General features: G+C 44.9%; 1 protein-coding gene across 3 annotated transcripts; it reads right to left on the reverse strand.

The window, feature by feature from the left end:
* Positions 1–29: 29 nt before the first annotated feature.
* Positions 30–21,370, reverse strand: LOC121584914 (serine/arginine-rich splicing factor 9). 3 transcript variants are annotated; one of them, XM_041901164.2, is made up of 5 exons: positions 21,147–21,370; positions 18,282–18,458; positions 1,195–1,400; positions 879–1,051; positions 30–790 (listed from the first exon to the last, which is right to left on the reverse strand). In XM_041901164.2, exons 2-5 carry the CDS (start codon positions 18,437–18,439, stop codon positions 530–532), a joined length of 798 nt encoding a protein of 265 aa, XP_041757098.1. In that variant the 5' UTR covers positions 18,440–18,458; positions 21,147–21,370; the 3' UTR covers positions 30–529. The 3 variants fall into 3 exon arrangements, with proteins under 3 accessions (XP_041757098.1, XP_041757097.1, XP_041757099.1); XM_041901163.2 differs by having other exon boundaries at positions 21,151–21,369; XM_041901165.2 differs by lacking the exon at positions 21,147–21,370 and adding an exon at positions 20,294–20,602.
* Positions 21,371–22,541: the final 1,171 nt, after the last annotated feature.

The raw sequence follows: 22,541 nt of genomic DNA on the forward strand, positions 1-22,541 counted from the left end.
ATGCATTGAGAAACTAAAACAAAGAAACATTCTACTAAGAGTCCTCACTTTATTTGAAAAAAATAACACTTGTTTTTTTACAAAGCTGTTATGAGATACAAAGATTATTTCGAGAATGGGGGCAGGAGACATACAAATAATTTCATTCTCATGTAAAATAAGAGGAACAAAATGGAGACCAGCATACACACTTTTGCGAGGCAACCATCCACAAGGCAGGGCAGTCTAGACAGGCTCTTAAAGAAACAAGATAAAAAATAAAATAAAAACACTACATAAAAGAGCTGTATTATGTTGTACCCTCTAGCATGCAGTCTCCTTCACAAATATCCCTAACCAGCCATATCCTAGGTCTGAGAATGAATCAATGAGAATGTGAGGCAAATGCAGATCTGCCCATCTGCTCTGTCTACACTATTTAAAAAGTCCTCTGGAGACAGTCCTCATAGTGGAATGCACATGACAGACTTAAACAAAAAGCAACACAAAAGAAAGTAATCACCAGTCTTGGCTCCCTCCTGTAGGTAGACTATCGGTAGTGACGGGGGGGTGGGCTGCGGCTGGGTGGGCTGCGGCTTGGTGGGCTACGGTGTGCTGCAGGGGGACGACGTGGAGGGGGGCTATGGCGAGACAATCTGCGAGCAGGGGGCGACTGATAACGAGGGGGTGGAGAGCCGCGACCTTGATAAGCGGGTGAGTACCGTCCCCTGGATCTGGATCTGGAACGGGACCGCGAGCGTCCTCTGCTGGCCCCCATCTCTCCATGGACCCGGATAGATGAAGTCTCCCCCTGAAAGATGTCCGTCATGTCAGAGAATGTCCTGAAAAAGCATTATTTCTTAAACACTGTAGAGCTGAGGATCTGAGTGTTAAGTTACCTGGTGTGATCTGAACTCTGTCCTGTCCAGGCGCCGCACGGCATACTCCATGTCCTCTCTGCGCAGGAACTCCACCACCCCTTCCCCATCCCGCTGAACATCTGTGAAACAAACATCTCCAGCCTCCCTCATGTGATCTTTCAAGTCTTGCCAGCTCCCAGTCGGAGGCAGGCCTGTGGGAACAGAGACCAAACCATTGAGCAGTTTGGCCTTTATAGGCAACGCCCAACAATACCAGGGTACATCTAACCTACTGCTGTAAATGGAAGGAAGAGATGAGCTCTGAATAAACAAAGCACAGACTTTATCCACTTACCAGTCACAATAACTCTGAACTCTGATCTCCGAGTAGGAGGCCCAAACCTCCCTTTAGGACCACCGGGACCTCCTTCCCCATTCCCTCGACCACTACCACCCATAGAACCGTTGAATTTAGAGGAGGCAGAGCGAGGGTGCTCAACGCGAAGCTTGCAGTCTCCAAATCCATAACCATTCCTCCCATAGACTGCATCCTCGGCATCCCTGATACATAAGGACATGAGTGAGAATGTGGCATGTCAATTTGATTAGATTAACAACACATTGCATATGGGAATCAGTCTATTTATCTTGGCTCTTCTCTGTCCTGGCACCCCAATGGTGGAACGAGCTTCCCCTTAACATTAGGACAGCGGAGTCCCTGCTCATCTTCCTGAAAATGTTTGAAACCCTACCTCTTCAAAAAGTATCTTTAAAAAAGCACCTGCACTTTTCCTCCCCACTTTTCCTACTAGCACGGACTTTCCTGATTAGTTTAAAGTTGTCACGTGCACAAGTACAGTGAAATGCCTTTCTTGCAAGCTCCAAACCCAACAATGCAGTAATCAATAGCAATGTAGCACTAAAAATAACAAGGTAGAACAAAAACACACGCAAAATAGAAATAAGAACACAAAAGTAAGCTACACACACACACACACACACACACACACACACACACACACACACAATTACACTGCATGACCAAAAGTATGTGGACACCTGCTCGTCGAACATCTAGGAGCTAAGCCTATTCGCCCAACATCAGTGGCCGACCTCACTAATGCTTGTGGCTGCATGGAAGCAAGTCCCCACAGCAATGTTCCAACATCTAGTGGAAAGCCTTCCCAGAAGAGTGGTGGCTGTTATAGCATCAAAGGAGGGACCAACTCCATATTAATACCCATGATTTTGGAATGAGACGTTCAACGAGCAGGTGTCCACATACCTTTGGTCATGCAGTGTAATACAGGGTCAGTTCCAATATATTGATAGGGGTAGATTGTTTATCCTGATGCCTAGTCAGAGTAGCAGCAGCGTAAATGATGATTGTATGTGAGTATGTGTGTGGAGAGTCCTGTTAGTGTGCATAGAGACAGTGCAAAATAAAATACAAGGGTCAACTCAGCCCATGTAGCCTTATGTTTTGGGGATAGAAGCTGTTCATGAGCCTGTTGGTGTTAGACTTGATGCACCGATACCACTTGCAGTGCGGAAGCAGAGAGAACAGTATATGGCTGGAGTCGTTAATGATTTTCCAGGCCTTCCAAACACACCGCCTGATAGAGGTCCTGGATGGCAAGGAGCTCAGCCCCAGTGATGTACTGGGCTGTCCGCACCACCCACTCTCTGTAGCGTCATGTGATTGAAGGCGGTGCTGTTGCCCTCAATCAAGCAGTGATGCAGCCAGTCAAGATGCTCTCAATAGTGCAGCTGTAGAACTTTTGAGGATTTGAGGGCCCATGCCAAACCTTTTCAACTTCATGAGGGGGAAGAGGCGCTGTAACGCCTTCTTCATGATTGTGCTCTTGGACCATTTTAAGTCCTTAGTGATTTGGACACAGAGGAACTTGACACTCTTGACCCACTTCACTGCAGCCCTGTCGATGTGGATGGGGGCGTGCTCACCCCCTCGTTTCCTGTAGTTCACGATCATCTCCTTGGTCTTACTGACATTGAGGGACAGGTTGTTGTCCCGGCACCACACTGCCAGGTCACTGACCTCCTCCCTGTAGGCTGTCTCATTGTTGCCGGTGACTTGATGATAGTGTTGGAGTCGCGCGTGGCCACGCAGTCATGGGTGAACAGGGAGTACAGGAGATGACTAAGCACACACCCCTGTGGGGCCCCTTTGTTGAGGGTCAGCATGGCAGAGGTGATGTTGCCTACCTTCACCACCTGGGATCGGTCTATCAGGAAGTCCAGGATCCAGTTGCAGAGGGAGGTGTTCAGTCCCAGGGTCCTAAGCTTGGTGACGAGCTTTGAGGGGACAATGGTGTTGAACGCTGAGCATTTTCACATAGATATTCCTCTTATCTAGGTGGGTAAGGGCAGTGTGGAGTGCAATTGAGACTGCTTCATCTATGGATCTGTTGCAGCCAAACTGTATACGCATTCACACATCAAGTCTTCTCGAGTTGGGCTCAGGGATGGAACAACTGTTGAACATCTGAGCTTGTGGTGGCATGTGGGGTTGTGGGGGGGATAGGTCGATCTATGAGTGGAAGGGGAGAGAGGGGTAGAGGTGTTTGTGGGGGAGGGATGGGGTGAGTGTATGCATCCTGTTGACAAAAATGTAGATTTTCTACTGCCAGTCCTTGTTATAGGTAAAATATTTTGTAGAAGTGCTTATATTATTCATAAATTGTGGGAATGATTGAAGATTTTTTTTATATACAGTACCTGTCAAAAGGATGGACACACCTTTATTTTTTACTATTTTCTACATTGTAGAATTATAGTGAAGACATCAAAACTATGAAATAACACATATGGAATCATGTAGTAACCAAAACAGTGTTAAACAAATCAAATAGCCACCCTTTGCCTTGATAGCTTTGCACTCTTGGCATTCTCTCAACCAGCTTCACCTGGAAAGCTTTTCCAACAGTCTTGAAGGAGTTCCCACATATGCTGAGCACTTGTTGGCTGCTTTTCCTTCACTCATCCCAAAGCATCTCAATTGGGTTGAGGTCAGGGGATTGTGGAGGCCAGGTCATCTGATGCAGCACTCCATCACTCTCCTTCTTGGTCAAATAGCCCTTACACAGCCTGGAGGTGTGTTGGGTCATTGTCCTGTTGAAAACAAATGATAGTCCCACTACGCCCAAACCAGATGGGATGGCGTATCGCTGCAGAATGCTGTGGTAGCCATGCTGGTTAAATCACAGACAGTGTCACCAGCAAAGCACCCCCACACCATAACACCACCTCCTCCTCCATGCTTTACGGTGGGAAATACACATGCGGAGATAATCCGTTCACCTACACCGCATCTCACAAAGCCACGGCGGTTGAAACCAAAAATCTCAAATTTGGACTCCAGACCAAAGGACAAATTTCCACCTGTCTAATGTCCATAAATTCCACAAATTAACTTTTAAGAAGGCACACCTGTTAATTGAAATGCATTCCATCTCATGAAGCTGCTTGAGAGAATGCCAAGCGTGTGCAAAGCTGTCATCAAGGCAAAGGGTGGCTATTTGAAGAATCTCAAATAAAATATATTTTGATTTGTATAACACTTTTGGTTACTACATGATTCCATATGTGTTATTTCATAGTTTTGATGTCTTCACTATTATTCTACAATGTCAAAAAAAGTACAAATAAAGAAAAACCCTTGAAATGAGTAGGTGTGTCCAAACGTTTGACTGGTAGTGTACATTTACATTTTAGTCATTTAGCAGACGCTCTTATCCAGAGCGACTTACAGTTAGTGAATACATATACACGGCTCAAAAAAATAAAGGGAACACTTAAACAACACAATGCAACTCCAAGTCAATCACACTTCTGTGAAATCAAACTGTTCACTTAGGAAGCAACACTGATTGACAATACATTTCACATGCTGTTGTGCAAATGGAATAGACAACAGGTGGAAATTATAGGCAATTAGCAAGACACCCCCAATAAAGGACTGGTTTTGCAGTTGGTGACCACAGACCACTTCTCAGTTCCTATGCTTCCTGGCTGATGTTTTGGTCACTTTTGAATGCTGGCGGTGCTTTCACTCTAGTGGTAGCATGAGACGGAGTCTACAACCCACACAAGTGGCTCAGGTAGTGCAGCTCATCCAGGATGGCACATCAATGCGAGCTGTGACAAGAAGGTTTGCTGTGTCTGTCAGCGTAGTGTCCAGAGCATGGAGGTGCTACCAGGAGACAGGCCAGTACATCAGGAGACGTGGAGGAGGCCAACAACCCAGCAGCAGGACTGCTACCTCCGCCTTTGTGCAAGGAGGAGCAGGAGGAGCACTGCCAGAGCCCTGCAAAATGACCTCCAGCAGGCCACAAATGTGCAGGTGTCTGCTCAAACGGTCAGAAACAGACTCCATGAGGGTGGTATGAGGGCCCGACGTCCACAAGTGGGGGTTGTGCTTACAGCCCAACACCGTGCAGGACGTTTGGCATTTGCCAGAGAACACCAAGATTGGCAAATTCGCCACTGGCGCCCTGTGCTCTTCACAGATGAAAGAAGGTTCACACTGAGCACGTGACAGAGTCTGGAGACGCCGTGGAGAACGTTCTGCTGCCTGCAACATCCTCCAGCATGACCGGTTTGACGGTGGGTCAGTCATGGTGTGGGGTGGCATTTCTTTGGGGGGCCGCACAGCCCTCCATGTGCTCGCCAGAGGTCGCCTGACTGCCATTAGGTACCGAGATGAGATCCTCAGACCCCTTGTGAGACCATATGCTGGTGCGGTTGGCCCTGGGTTCCTCCTAATGCAAGACAATGCTAGACCTCATGTGGCTGGAGTGTGTCAGCAGTTCCTGCAAGAGGAAGGCATTGATGCTATGGACTGGCCCGCCTGTTCCCCAGACCTGAATCCAATTGAGCACATCTGGGACATCATGTCTCGCTCCATCCACCAACGCCACGTTGCACCACAGACTGTCCAGGAGTTGGCGGATGCTTTAGTCCAGGTCTGGGAGGAGATCCCTCAGGAGACCATCCGCCACCTCATCAGGAGCATGCCCAGGCGTTGTAGGGAGGTCATACAGGCACGTGGAGGCCACACACACTACTGAGCCTCATTTTGACTTGTTTTAAGGACATTACATCAAAGTTGGATCAGCCTGTAGTGTGGTTTTCCACTTTAATTTTGAGGGTGACTCCAAATCCAGACCTCCATGGGTTGATACATTTGATTTCCATTGATAATTTTTGCGTGATTTTGTTGTCAGCACATTCAACTATGTAAAGAAAAAATTATTTCATAAGATTATTTCATTCATTCAGATCTAGGGTGTGTTATTTTAGTGTTCCCTTTATTTTTTTGAGCAGTGTATATATATATATATATATATATATATTTTTTATACTGGCCCCCCGTGGGAATCGAACCCACAACCCTGGCGTTGCAAACGCCATGCTCTATCAACTGAGCTACATCCCTGCCGGCCATTCCCTCCCCTACCCTGGACGACGCTGGGCCAATTGTGCGCCGCCCATGAGTCTCCCGGTCGCGGCCGGCTGCGACAGAGCCTGGATTCGAACCAGGATCTCTAGTGGCACAGTTAGCACTGCGATGCAGTGCCTTAGACCACACGCACACTGAACAAAAAATATAAACGCAACATGTAAAGTGTTGGTCCCATGTTTCATGAGCTGAAATAAGATCCCAGAAATCTTCCATACGTACAAAAAGCTTATTTCTCTCAAATTATGTTCACAAATGTGTTTATATCCCTGTTAGTGAGCATTTCTCCTTTGCCAAGATAATCCATCCACCTGACAGGTGTGGCATATCAAGACGCTGATTCAGCATGATCATTACACAGGTGCACCTCGTGCTGGAGACAATAAAAGGCCACTAAAATGTGCAGTTGTGCCATACAACACAATGCCACAGATGTCTCAAGTTGAGGGAGAGTGCAATTGGCATGCTGACTGCAGGAATGTCCAACAGAGCTGTTGCCAGATAATATAATGTTAATTTCTCTACCATAAGCTGCCTCCAACGTATGCCCTTCCATAGCTGCGCCCCTGCCCAGTCATGTGAAATCCATAGATTAGGGCCTAATACATTTATTTTAAATTGACTGATTTCCTTATAAACTCAGCAAAAAAAGAAACGTCCTCTCACTGTCAACTGCAATTATTTTCAGCAAACTTAACATGTGTAAATATTTGTATGAACATAGGATTCAACAACTGAGACATAAACTGAACAAGTTCCACAGACATGTGACTAACAGAAATTGAATAATGTGGCCCTGAACAAAGGGGGGGTCAAGTTCCCCTGCAAGTTCCCAGACATTTCTGGGGGGAATGGACCTAGCCCTCACCCTCCGATCCAACAGGTCCCAGACGTACTCAATGGGATTGAGATCCGGGCTCTTCGCTGGCCATGGCAGAACACTGACATTCCTGTCTTGCAGGAAATCACACACAGAACGAGCAGTATGGCTGGTGGCATTGTCATGCTGGAGGGTCATGTCAGGATGAGCCTGCAGGAAGGGTACCACATGATGGAGGAGGTCGTCTTCCCTGTAACACACAGCGTTGAGATTGCCTGCAATGCTGTGACACACCGCCCCAGACCATGACGGACCCTCCACCTCCAAATCGATCCCGCTCCAGAGTACAGGCCTCAGTGTAACGCTCATTCCTTCGACGATAAACGCAAATCCGACCATCACCCCTGGTGAGACAAAACCGCGACTCGTCAGCGAAGAGTACTTTTTGCCAGTCCTGTCTGGTCCAGCGACGGTGGGTCTGTGCCCATAGGCGACGTTGTTGCCGGTGATGTCTGGTGAGGACCTGCCTTACAACAGGCCTACAAGCCCTCGGTCCAGCCTCTCTCAGCCTATTGCGGACAGTCTGAGCACTGATGGAGGGATTGTTCGTTCCTGGTGTAACTTGGGCAGTTGTTGTTGCCATCCTGTACCTGTCCCGCAGGTGGGATGTTCGGATGTACCGTTCCTGTGCAGGTGTTGTTATACGTGGTCTGCCACTGCGAGGACGATCAGCTGTCCGTCCTGTCTCCCTGTAGCGCTGTCTTAGGCGTCTCAAAGTACGGACATTGCAATTTATTGCCCTGGCCACATCTGCAGTCCTCATGCCTCCTTGCAGCATGCCTAAAGCACGTTCACGCAGATGAGCAGGGACCCTCAGCATCTTTCTTTTGGAGTCAGTAGAAAGGCCTCTTTAGTGTCCTAAGTTTTCATAACTGTGACCTTAATTGCCTACCGTCTGTAAGCTGTTAGTGTCTTAACGACCATTAATTGTTTACGGTTCATTGAACAAGCATGGGAAACAGTGTTTAAACCCTTTACAATAAAGATCTGTGAAGTTATTTGGATTTTTACATATTATCCTTGAAAGACAGGGTCCTGAAAAAGGGACGTTTCTTTTTTTGCTGAGTTTATGAACTGTAACCAAGTAAAATCTTAGAAATTGTTGCATTTATATTTTTGTTCAGTATATATGTTTTAAATAACTAGATGCAGTACAACCGAGGCGAAGGCGTTAGAAATGCTGTTAGCTGCGAATCTGGTTCTGTACTGTAGGTGGCACCATGTGCTCTTTTTAAAGGATGGGCCCCTAGCTCTTAAAGGCCCTAGGATCCATGTGTACAGGGGTGGTTAGCCGGTCACTGGGATGACAACACAACTTGGGATGGGGGAGGTTTTAGCGGGTGGAGTATTGGAGGACAATTAGAGGCATACTTAGTCGCAGCTACAGTATGCTTAACAGTGCAAATATCATGGTACAGCCATTTGGACGCTCAATTATCATGGTCCTTCTTAAATGGTAAGTTTACAAACATTATTATGGCAAGTATAATCAAAACTTGTATCTCATTATGGTAAGTGGTGAAATAAGTATAGCTAGTTATAATTAATGGCTTAGCAGATAATACAATCACTCTTTATCTGGTTAAAAGAGAAGGAATATAATATATTGTTTACAGGAAACTAATTCTACACCTTTAGATTAAGTTGTATGGAAAAAGGACTGGGGGGGGGAATATATATTTCTCCCATGGGAAAATAAATTCAAAAGGGGTGATGATATTGATTAAAAATAATTTCGATCAGAATGTGCAAACTGTTCAAACAGATCCGCAAGGAAGGTGGCTCCTTTTAAATATGTTTTTGGACCATAAACATATTTGGCTCATTAATCTATATGTTCCAAATAATGATGATCCACGCTTCTTTGAAAATATGTAATAATTTATCAAGTTTACAAGCAATACGACTCAGTTATTATGGTGGGAGATTAAAATACGGTTTTAAGTACCTCAATTGACCATAAAGGTAATCACACTACAAATTATCCCCCTCATGCACTTAATGAAATTAAATATTATGGATATATTGGAACAATGGATATATGGAGGCTTAAATATCCTGACCTAGTGAGATATACATGCCAGAGGCTCAATCAAGTTAGTCATCTTGACTACTTTGTCATTTTCGCGGGCACTAAAAGTTTTATGGGGACAGAATGCGGTTAGACCATCAAATAGTTGATATACACCAGCCAAACTCAACTGGCGGACCGCGGTCTGGAGCCAGAGAAGGGTCAATCTGGACCGGACAACATCGCATTTTGTTATAGAAAAGTCAATACATTATTTTTTAGACAGCTTTAAAAAAATTATACCGGGCGCAGCAGCCTCTAACTCAGCAATCTCTCTTTCTCACTCTCTCTCGAAGCAACGCCCACCTCTACTAGTGCCCCGTCTAATCCAATCGCGTGGTTATATGCAAATACAAGAAGCCATGTCTTACCCAATCACATTAATCCAAATTCCTCCGCGGAACCTTGGGACAAGCATGCAGAAAGAAACAGAATGATTTGACCGCGGTTCAACTGTAAATATCACAGATAGGAGCTTAGTTACCAGTATCTTTGTTAATATGGCTTGTAAAAAAATATATATATATAAAAAAGCTGACTCGGAAAAACCGTATATTCAAAGACGAGTGGACGGAACAGTATTTATTCATTCTCCCTGCAACTAGCACAAAACCAATGTGCCTGATATGCAGCTAGTCCATAGCTCTCGTGAAAAGTGCCAATGACACCAGGCATAGTAAATTCGATCAGACGTATCCCCTGAACACGGAGGTGAGAACAAACAAGATTACCCAACTCAAATCCCAATATTTGATGTCCACCAAAGTCCTTGTCAATTCCCTGACAGCCCAACAAAGTGCAATGGAGTGTTCACTGAGGATAGCTAGGGTTTTGTGAAAACAAAAAAACATTTTCAGACACTGAGATGGTAAAATAATGAATGTGTGAAGTTGCAGACACCTTGTTTGAAGGTAAACAAAAAGATGAGCTCAGGGAAAAGATCAAACAGATCCCACTGTCAGATTCCACAGCAATGAGGAGAACGGAAATATTAGCTGAAGATTTAACTTCATAACTTGATGAGGCCATTCAGAATGCACCATGCATTTCATTAGCAGTGGATGAATCAACAGATAACACTGATAATGCCCAGCTTCTGGTGTTGGTCAGATTTTATAACGAAACAAAGAAGGAATTCTGTGAGGAGCTGTTGGGCTTAACAAATCTAGAAGCACACACACGGGGAGAGGATATCCATGAGGCCATCAAAGGGATGCTGACAAAAAGGGGGATAGATCTGAAGTCAGTGGTCTCCATCACCACAGATGGAGCTCCAGCCATGATAGGAACTGGGAGGGGACCGATTGCAAGTTTGAAAGACGACCAGCCTGACCTGACATCATATCACTGCATCATCCATCAATCTGTCCTGTGTGCCAGTCTGGGAAGAGAGTATTCTGAGGTCATGACAACGATGATGAAACTGATCAACTTTTTGCTACGAGGCATTCTGACAGAGGCCAATGCCAGTTTTGATGACTTACTACTGCACAACCATGTCAGATGGCTCAGCAAAGGCAGGGTTTTGGAACGCTTTTGGAGGAAATCAAAGCTTTCATATCAGAGCAAGAGAGTGACAAGGCAATTCAGTTTTCTGAGTTTTTGGAAGATGAGAAGATGGAAACAGTTGCATTTTTGACAGACATTACATCACACCTTAAATCAACTGACTGTTAAGCTGCAGGAACGGGACAACACAGTGTGTGTTATGATAACAGCAGTCCAGGCTTTCCAGAAGAAATTTGAGCTTTTCAAGAATGATCTACAGGGAGAACTTGTCCACTTCCCCAATCTTCTGGTGCAAATGCAGGGAGACAAAGATGTTCCCAACCATGCTGATTTCATCCAGAAGCTGATGGAGAACTTAAGGATCGCTTGTTGACTTCACTGTTGGAAGAGAACTGCTGCTGCTCATCCAGAACCCCTTCTTGGTCACAAATGTGACAAACTTGTCAGAAGAAGCAAAACAGATCTTCAGATGGGTAGATGCTGCATCACTGCAAATGGAGTTGATTGAGCTGCAGGAAAATGTGGCTTTGAAGGAGCAGGCTGGTGATGGTGACCCTGTCACTTTCTGGGGAAAGATGGTGCCTGTAGCTGATGTCCCTGTTCTCAAAGAACTGGCACTAGACATCCTGACCATGTTTGGCTCCACATACAGCTGTGAATCAACCTTCTCCACAATTAACTTTATTAAAAACAACTACCGCACCAGGCTCACCAATGAACACCTGCACCAGTGTCTCAGAGTTGCTCTCACATCATTTGTGCCAAAGTTCAAAGCATTGGCAGGAGACAGAAAGTGTAATTTCTCTCATTAATGCAGGGCATGGCCCACAGTGACATTCAGATTATTTTTGTTCAACTCTCCTTTGTTCTCCAGAAAACATGCACTTCATTTTATTTAAAAAATATTTTTTATTCAATGCCCATGTACAATGGTTCACAGTGCACTTTTTACATAGACAATTATGCAACCACTAATGTTCTTCAGAAATGTTGCACGTTTATATTTGGATAGACTCTGGCGCCGACGAAGATGGCGGCCTCGCGACTAGCTCTTAGGAAACTCTGCAGTATTGTTTTTTTATGTATTATTTTTTACATTATTAGCTCAGAAAGTGTTTTGCATCATTACATACAGCCGGGAAAACTATTGGATATAATAATATAATAATAATATGCCATTTAGCAGACGCTTTTATCCAAAGCGACTTAGTCATGTGTGCATAAATTTTTACGTATGGGTGGTCCCGGGGATCAAACCCACTACCCTGGCGTTACAAGTGCCATGCTCTACCAATTGAGCTACAGAGGACCATATCAGAGCGGCGGTAACTCACCAGCATTACGACCAGGAATACGACTTTCTCGAAGCAGATCCTTTGTTTGCTCTCCCCAGGGCAACTGAACTGATTCCAGCGGCTGACCCAAAACATCGCCGGCGGAGGAGGAGGGGCACTCGGAGCGGCCTGCTGGTCCGATTTGGAGGCGCGCACACCACCAACCGCTTCCAAGTATTCTACTCGCTAATGCTCAATCTTTAGTTAACAAAGTCGACGAACTACAGGCAAGGATTTCTTTCCAGAGAGACATCAAGGCCTGTAAAATACTCTGTTTCGCGGACACATGGCTCTCTTGGGATATTCTGTCAGAATCGGTCCAGGCAGATGGGTTCTCAGTTCATCGCGCAGACAGGAATAAATATCTCTCCGGGAAGCAGAAGGGCGGAGGTGTGTGTTTCATGATTAATGACTCATGGTGTAATTGTAGTAACAGAGGAACTCGAGTCCTTCCGTTCACCCGACCTAGAATATCTCACAATCAAATGCCGACCCTATTATCTCCCAAGAGAATTCTCTTCAGTTATAGTCACGGCCGTGTATATCCCCCCCTCAAGCCGATACCACGACGGCCCTCAAAGAACTTCACTGGACCTTATGCAAACTGGAAACCACAAATCCTGAGGCTGCATTTATTGTAGCCAGGGATTTTAACAAAGCAAATGAGGACTAGGCTGCCGAAGTTCTATCAACATATCGACTGTTGTACTCGCGCTGCTAAAATCCTCGACCATTGCTATTCAAACTTCCGAGATGGTTATAAGGCCCTCCCCCGCCCTCCTTTAGGCAAATCTGACCAAGACTCCATTTTGCTTCTCCCTTCCTATAGGCAGAAACTCAAACCAGGAAGTACCCGTGCTAAGGACTATTCAACGCTGGTCTGACCAATTGGAATCCATGCTTCAAGATTGTTTTGATCACGCGGACTGGGATATGTTCCGGGTAGCTTCCGAAAATAATTTAGACATATACACTGAAACGGTGACAGAGTTTATCAGGAAGTGTATAGGTGATGTTGTGCCCACTGTGACTATTAAAACCTACCCTAACCAGAAACCGTGGATAGACGGTAGCATTCGCGCAAATCTGAAAGCGCGAACCACCGCATTCAACCATGGCAAGGTGACTGGGAATATGGCAGAATACAAACAGTGTAGCTACTCACTCCGCAAGGCAATTAAACTGGCAAAACATTAGTATAGAGACAAAGTGGAGTCGCAATTCAACGGCTCAGACACGAGACGTATGTGGCAGGGTCTACAGACAACCAGCCACGTCGCCGACACCGACGTCTCGCTTCCAGACAAGCTAACCACCTTCTTCGCCCGCTTTGAGGATAACACAGTGCCACTGACGAGGCCTACACTGACTGTGGCCTCTCCTTCTCCATGGCCGACGTGATTAAGACATTTTAGCATGTTAACCCCCGCAAGGCTGCCGGCCCAGACGGCATCCCTAGCCACATCCTCAGAGCATGCGCAGACCAGCTGTTCATGGACATATTCAATCTCTTCCTATCCCAGTCTGCTGTTCCCACATACAGCAAGATGGCCACCATTGTTCCTGTACCCAAGAAAGCAAAGGTAACTGAACTAAATGACTATCGCCCTGTAGCACTCACCTCTGTCATCATGAAGTGCTTTGAGAGACTAGTCAAGGATCATATCACCTCTACCTTACCTGTCACCCTAGACCCACTTCAATTTGCTTATCGCCCCAATAGATCCACAGACGATGCAATTGCCATCACACTGCATACTGCCCTATCCCATCTGGACAAGAGGAATACCTATGTAAGAATGCTGTTCATTGACTATAGCTCAGCATTCAACACCATAGTACCCTCCAAGCTCATCATTAAGCTCGAGGCCCTGGGTCTGAACCGCGCCCTGTGCAACTGGGTCCTGGACTTCCTGACAGGCCACCCCCAGGTGGTGAAGGTAGGAAACAACATCCCCACTTCGCTGATCCGCAACACTGGGGCCCCACAAGGGTGCGTGCTCAGCCCCCTCCTGTACTCCCTGTTCACCCATGACTGCGTGGCCAAGCACGCCTCCAACTCAAATCATCAAGTTTGCAGATGACACAACAGTAGTAGGCTTGATTACCAACAATGACGAGACCGCCTACAGGAAGAAGGTGAGGGCTCTGGGAGTGTGGTGCCAGGAAAATAACCTCTCACTCAACATCAACAAAGCAAAGGAGATGATCGTGGACTTCAGGAAACAGCAGAGGGTGCACCACCCAATCCACATCGACGGGACCGCAGTGGAGAAGGTGGAAAGCTTCAAGTTCCTTGGCGTACACATCACCGACAAACTGAAATGGTCCACCCACGCAGACAGTGTGGTGAAGAAGGCGCAACAGAGAGAAATTTGGCTTATGACCTAAAACCCTCACAAACTTTTACAGATGCACAATTGAGAGCATCCTGTCGGGCTGTATCACCGCCTGGTACGGCAACTGCACCGCCCACAACCGCAGGGCTCTCCAGAGGGTGGTGCGGTCTGCCGAACGCATTACTGGGGGCAAACTACCCGCCCTCCAAGACACATACAGCACCCGATGTCACAGGAAGGCCAAAAAGATCATCAAGGACATCAACCACCCGAGCCACTGCCTGTTCACCCCGCTATCATCCAGAAGGCGAGGTCAGTACAGGTGCATCAAAGCTGGGACAGAGAGAATGAAAAACAGCTTCTATCTCAAGGCCATCAGACTGTTAAATAGCCATCACTAGCACATTAGAGGCTGCTGCTGCCTATTGAAATCACTGGCCACTTTAAGAAATGGAACACTAGTCACTTTAATAATATCTTGCACTACTCATCTCATATGTATATACTGCATTCTATTCTATAACATCCTTCTGTATCTTAGTCCATGCCGCTCTGTCATTGCTTGTCCATATATGTATATATTCTTAAATCCCATTCCTTACTTTTTTGTGTGTATTGGGTATATGTTGTGAAATTGTTAGATATTACTGCACTGTCGGAGCTAGAAGCACAAGCATTTCGCTACACCCGCTATAACATCTGCTAAACACGGGTATGTGACAAATAAATTGATTTGAATAAGTTAATTAATTCAAATTCTTAGTCTCATTTAATGTATTTAATGTACATTTTATATAACATGTTTCCTAAGTCGTAGACGACTATGTTTGTTACTGCACTGTACCACAGCACTGGCCGCGACTGGGAGACTCATGGGCGGCGCACAATTGGCCTAGCGTTGTCCAGGGTAGGGGAGGGAATGGCCGGCAGGGATGTAGCTCAGTTGATAGAGCATGGCGTTTGCAACGGCAGGGTTGTGGGTTCGATTCCCACGGGGGACCAGTTTGGGAAAAAAAGACTAAAAAATATATATATGTATTCACTAACTGTAAGTCGCTCTGGATAAGAGCGTCTGCTAAATGACTAAAATGTAAAATGATAAAGGAAAATATCCATCCGGACCATTGCCACCTAGGAAATTTGTGTCACTGGACCTTCTCAAATAGTAGTTGAGTACCCCTGGTATACACATTACTCTTACAGAATATCCACGAGGGCAAGGATATTGGAAATGTAAGCCTACTGGATGACAACTGTTTTTAACCAAGAATTTATAACTGACTCTTTTTCTACATAACATAGGTACAGCAGATCCCCTTTATTGTATGGGACACTTAAATGTGCCTTTAGAAGCCATGCAATTCAATAATCATCTTTAAAACAAAAACAATTTAGGTCAAAAGAGTTCATATTTACAAAGGAAATAGAGGACCTAACAGTACAGATAGCAATAAAAACAAACAGAGGCACAGAATAAGTTAGAGGAAAGACAAAAAGAAATGCAGGAACTTATTCAAGAAAGATCAAGTGTAATATATTATAAAAAATAAAGCGAACTGGATGGAATATGGGGGAAAAATTCACTAAATAATTTTTTTATCATCAATATAGAATGCTACCAAAATCAAATATTTTTTTATGTACTCAAAAGGTCCATTATTAACATGTTTTAACCGCTCCTATAAAAATGGTAGACTATCAGATACTCAGCAAGAAGGTCTGATTTCACTATTACTGAAACAGGACCCAGGCGGCCAATACAAATATCCAGTCCACCTAAAACTGCCTCTGTAATGCTGCCATTCCCTCTAGCATACCCAGAAAATTGGGTCGGAATTGCAGAAAGAGCCCAGGGTAGATGAAGCCGGAATTGGGGTGAGTAACTACCGATCAGATGTTCAAAAGTTCTAGTCGATTATAAGAAATGATAGCGGATATATTTTGTGAAAATAAAGTAAAGCTAAACGCCAACAAAAAAACACAAAATAGCAAAGTTGGGTCGAAGCTCTCAAAATGGCAGCCATCCAGTACGGAGCCATCTTTTCATTACTACTTTATTCAGGGAAACTGTACTTGCTATGACTGTGATACAGTGGGGGAAAAAAGTATTTAGTCAGCCACCAATTGTGCAAGTTCTCCCACTTAAAGATGAGAGAGGCCTGTAATTTTCATCATAGGTACACGTCAACTATGACAGACAAATTGAGAGAAAAAAATCCAGAAAATCACATTGTAGGATTTTTAATGAATTTATTTGCAAATTATGGTGGAAAATAAGTATTTGGTCACCTGCAAACAAGCAAGATTTCTGGCTCTCACAGACCTGTAACTTCTTCTTTAAGAGGCTCCTCTGTCCTCCACTCGTTACCTGTATTAATGGCACCTGTTTGAACTTGTTATCAGTATAAAAGACACCTGTCCACAACCTCAAACAGTCACACTCCAAACTCCATTATGGCCAAGACCAAAGAGCTGTCAAAGGACACCAGAAACAAAATTGTAGACCTGCACCAGGCTGGGAAGACTGAATCTGCAATAGGTACGCAACTTGGTTTGAAGAAATCAACTGTGGGAACAATTATTAGGAAATGGAAGACATACAAGACCACTGATAATCTCCCTTGATCTGGGGCTCCACGCAAGAGCTCACCCCGTGGGGTCAAAATGATCACAAGAACGGTGAGCAAAAATCCCAGAACCACACGGGGGGACCGAGTGAATGACCTGCAGAGAGCTGGGACCAAAGTAACAACGCCTACCATCAGTAACACACTACGCCGCCAGGGACTCAAATCCTGCAGTGCCAGACGTGTCCCCCTGCTTAAGCCAGTACATGTCCAGGCCCGTCTGAAGTTTGCTAGTGCATTTGGATGATCCAGAAGAGGATTGGGAGAATGTCATATGGTCAGATGAAACCAAAATATAACTTTTTGGTAAAAACTCAACTCGTCGTGTTTGGAGGACAAAGAATGCTGAGTTGCATCCAAATAACACCATACCTACTGTGAAGCATGGGGGGTGGAAACATCATGCTTTGGGGGTGGAAACATCATGCTTTGGGGCTGTTTTTCTGCAAAGGGACCAGGACGACTGATCCGTGTAAAGGAAAGAATGAATGGGGCCATGTATCGTGAGATTTTGAGTGAAAACCTCCTTCCATCAGCAAGGGCATTGAAGATGAAACGTGGCTGGGTCTTTCAGCATGACAATGATCCCAAACACACCGCCCGGGCAACGAAGGAGTGGCTTCGTAAGAAGCATTTCAAGGTCCTGGAGTGGCCTAGCCAGTCTCCAGATCTCAACCCCATAGAAAATCTTTGGAGGGAGTTGAAAGTCCGTGTTGCCCAGCTACAGCCCCAAAACATCACTGCTCTAGAGGAGATCTGCATGGAGGAATGGGCCAAAATACCAGCAACAGTGTGTGAAAACCTTGTGAAGACTTACAGAAAACGTTTGACCTGTGTCATTGCCAACAAAGGGTATATAACAAAGTATTGAGAAACTTTTGTTATTGACCAAATACTTATTTTCCACCATAATTTGCAAATAAATTCATTAAAAATCCTACAATGTGATTTTCTGGATTTTTTCCCCTCATTTTGTCTGTCATAGTTGACGTGTACCTATGATGAAAATTACAGGCCTCTCATCTTTTTAAGTGGGAGAACTTGCACAATTGGTGGCTGACTAAATACTTTTTCCCCCCACTGTATGTGGTTGTCTCATCTAGCTATCTTAAGGTGAATGCACTAATTCAAGTCGCTCTGGATAAGAGCGTCTGCTATTGGTCAACAATTAAGAATGCCATTCATGGACGTTTATCTTACCGTGGATCTTCAAAGCGCACAAAGGCAAAGGGAATAGTGCCTCTGTTGTTCTTCAACTCAATGTCTCTGATTTTGCCATATTTGAAGAATATATCCTCAATGTCCCTCTCTTGCACATCAGCCGGAAGGTTCCCCACGTAGATCCTGCCATCTGCCATGATGTTACCAGAACTGATCCTGACGGGAAAAGAGAACGTTATCAATACCGAACACTCCCTGAACTCAAAGAATGTATGCTTTGACCCCTAATTTCTGCCATTCATAAATGTTCAAAAATAGATTACCATTGCAAACAACCCCTACAAGTCAATTTTATTAAGACTAACATAGACACAACTCAAATACCGAGCTAGCTATTAATCAAACCCCAACGCACGCCCAATGGTTCAACCACAAGGTTCCGGTTTCCCAAAAGCATCTTAAAGGCTAAGTTAACCGTTAGAACCTTCGTAGGAGCATCGTTAAATATCGAAGTTTCCCCAAAACCATCATTATTAACGTTGCACTTGAAAACGCTCGTAATCTAAAGCCTGCCTCAGACCACTTGAAGAAATGCTAAGTGCGTTGTTAAATGCTTTTTTGCCCTTCCGCGTAAACATCAAATCACATGGTTGACCCGTCTCTGTGACCGCCGATAACTTCAGAACAAAAGTTGACTACAAATACGAAGTTGCCAATGTCTTTGCAATTGATACAAACAAGCAAAGTATAAAAAGATGCTTCAAATGAAAACCAGAGATGACTGCATTAAAATATAAACAGTAGGCTATAGGTGTTTCAATCATTTTGAAATGCATTTCATGTTCAATCAATTGAGTTATATTTTTCTACATGTAGGCTGCTGTCTAATTTGTCACAATATATTTAATGATGTGTAGCCTAACGTGTGCAATGTGCCACCAAATCAGTGATTTTGGTCATTTTTATTTAGTAAGCATTACAATAAGCCGCCTTAATTTTTGCAGCCGTAGGTGGTAATTACATTATACATTTTAGTCATTTAGCAGACACTCTTATCCAAAGTGACTTACAGTTAGTGAGTGCATACATTTTTATTTTTTCATACCCCCTGTGGGAATCGTTGCAAACGCCATGCTCTATCAAACTGAGCTACATCCCTGGACGACGCTGGGCCAATTGCGCGCCGCCCCATGGGTCTCCCGGTCGCGGCCGGCTACGACAGAGCCTGGATTCGAACCAGGATCTCTAGTGGCACAGTAGCACTGCGATGCAGTGCCCTAGACCACTGCGACACTAGGGAGGCAATATCTCTCTAGGAGCGGATCCGTCGTCAGTATTGTAAATTAATTATAATTTTAAAGAAAGATTTGAATGGAGAAAGCTGATCTGAGAGCAGCACTCACTTTCTTTCGATCCTATCAATATCAACAAATGCTCCGACGCACTTAGCGACCATTCTCTCTGCGTGGTGTTTTGGGAAAAGCATGTTACATCTTTGGCTGTTGTAGAAATTATGCAACGTTAAGCCTAAATTCCATCGCTATTAGGAAACCGGGCCCTGGTGAGACGAAATCCCAGCCAGACTCAGTCAATAGTGTGTGATTGCGGCCCGCAATTCTGGGCGTTCCTGGATGTGGGCATTCCTTCATCTGCAGGAACGCGCCCCACTCTAGCATCCCATTGGTTCCTGCTTGAACGCCCGCCTCCTTCGAGCACGCCATCTTCATGCCTGTGTGACACTTTTTATATTTCTGGTTGTCTATGCTGGCTACTGGTGACCTAGCTAGCTACCGGTGTCGTCCCGGCCTCCTGCCTGCTGTGAAACTGCGGGAAAGCATTGCCCAAAAGGCGGGGGTGAAGGACTGTCTACCGGTGTCCTAGCCCAATAATGGACTAACTTACATGTTCTGTTTAGAAGATAATTGTCTGTCAGCCAAACACTCCATTTAAACGTGGATCGATTTTCAATTGCGGTACGGTTCTAGAAACATCAATCCCTCTGCTTTCATACCACATCAAAATAATTTAACAAATGCAAAATATACACTTACTGTACACTGTTTTAATACGTTAACACAGTTGCAGCCGACAGTATTTTTCAGTGACAACACGTTTGTGGCGTCTGTCTTCCGTTTACACACAAGTGTTCCGAGTACCAGTACGCCCGTCTTCCATAAACAAGCACTGTAACATGGAATTATGGCTGTGTGGGAACCCTAACTCTATAAAAACATATAGTAATTAAACCGTAAATGATTTATCGCTGTTATGAAAGATATGTTCCTTATGTTTCCAAAACCGTACCGCAAGCGATGTGTGGTAACGTTTACAGCAAGCGTGAGGCTCTTAACAAAAACCCCTGGCCAGAAAATACTATCGTCAATATAGGCGCTAAAGGTAATGTGAGTGTATATGAATGGGCTACCGCCACCTAGTGTACCGGAATCCTAGTTGTAAAATTGACCAATAGAAGTATAAAGATGGGTTCCTGAAAATACAGAAACGCCCCGAATTGCGGCCCGAAATTACACCCTTCTCGACTCAGGTAGCTAGTTACGCTAAAACTAGCTATTCATGTAATGTTTCCTTTCAAAAAGGATAACCTGGCAAGGGGCGGGACACAGCGGTTAGCTAACAGTAGCTAGTTTTTATATTTCAAATATAAAAACACGTTGCATATCGCCTCGTGGTTGCTACCTTCCTGGATTCCCAAACTCTACTCACATGCAAAGCCCAGGTTAGCCCATTCATTCAGTACCTAGCCAGCAAGTTGTCGACAACAAATAGCTAGTAGCTAAAGTAACGTTAGCTTCAGTCGCTAGTTAGCACCTAGCTCGCTCACAAGTTAGCCTTGCTGACTCGTGTGCCATGTTTTGGGTTTGCAGAGAGTACATGATAGCTCACCTACCTTCCTGTGTCGCTGATCAGACCTGCAACCCTTGTGGTTGCTATGATTCTTTTATAAAGCTCTTTTAATGTTATTTATCGCTTATCTCCGGAGAATGGTAGCCTCAAACCTCTCTCGGAGGATCTCTGCGCTTCTTTAAGCTAGTTAGGCTAGGTTAGCCAGTTCCCTCCATTGACTTCCGGTTCCGTCAAAAACCTCCTACCATATCCACCTCCTACCATATCCACCAATTTGTGCGCCCCTGCACACAAATTGCACTGTGTTTTTGGCTGCATGTTTTCTTCTTCTTGTCGTTTTCCGTCAGACTAGACGCTTTGTTGCTTATTGGTGCATTTCACAGTTCGGAAAGTGCATTGCACATTTGTTCACAAAAAAGGGAAATGGGGAAAAAAGGAAACTGCACCACCATCTAACCCTATATATATATTCCTCTATCCCCAACACACCCCACCACCCTTTACCAGTACTTTGGCACTAATAGATCCTACAGTGGCTGGAACCCCTTCTCTCAAAACCCCCTGTAGTTCTTTTGCACTAAAATCTGACACCCCAAAACTTCTCTGCTGCTGCTACTACCTATTCAATCTTCTGGGATTTCCTTTCCATCTGTGCGGTACAATTAATGACCATAGCAATAAACGGCAAGAAGCCAACCTTACCAAAGCACAAACTGTTCGGGTCACTCTGTACTGGCCTACTACTCATAGGGATCCTTTCAGGCTCCCTCACCCTTTGCTTTCCTCACTGCCTCAGCATATGACACTTTCTGCACTGCTCTCACCCTGGAAACTTCAACCTGTCTCACTCGCACAGGACATTTAGGATCCCCAGCAACATGGCCGCCCTAAAAATGTAAACACTCTGCTTTTTCCACCGAAACTACACACTCCTTTGTCCCATGCTCTCCTGCACAATTCTCACACCTCGGAATCTCCCTCCTACATACTGCTGCAACATGACCATAAACTTGGCACCTGAAACACCGTAGTGGGTTCGTAACAAAAGCTCTCACAGGATAACTTATATACCCTAGCATGACTTTATCCGGCAAACACTCTGCATCAAAACTCAGAAGGACAGACAGGGTCTCCTCAGTCTCGCGCTCGCCACCGGATCTGCGTCGCACCAAACGGCGTGCATCACAGACATCGGGATCCTCAACTTCAGTTGAAATTAGAATGACCAAGAATTCTGCCTCAAGGCACATCTGTAATGTAAAATGACTTTGTATTTTACTAACAGGACATCAGAGGTGAAAGATGTCCTCACAGACTTAGTGAGAGAATAGGCAAAGCTTCATGGGTTGGCACAGGAAACAACAACTAACACTAAACACCTACTTCTCAGAAGTCTACACCTGATTTAACGGCTTTCAACACCACTTACCTCAG

This window comes from Coregonus clupeaformis, chromosome 16 (assembly GCF_020615455.1).
Source record: "Coregonus clupeaformis isolate EN_2021a chromosome 16, ASM2061545v1, whole genome shotgun sequence".
NCBI classification, from domain to species: domain Eukaryota; kingdom Metazoa; phylum Chordata; class Actinopteri; order Salmoniformes; family Salmonidae; genus Coregonus; species Coregonus clupeaformis.

Coding starts and splice junctions, on each gene's coding strand:
- LOC121584914 (XM_041901164.2), bottom strand. CDS start 18,439: ATGGCAGATGGCAGGATCTACGTGGGGAACCTTCCGGCTGATGTGCAA. Junction 1,401..18,281: donor GTGCGCTTTGAAGATCCACG/GTAAGATAAACG, acceptor CTTATGTATCAG/GGATGCCGAGGATGCAGTCT. Junction 1,052..1,194: donor GTTCAGAGTTATTGTGACTG/GTAAGTGGATAA, acceptor CTGTTCCCACAG/GCCTGCCTCCGACTGGGAGC.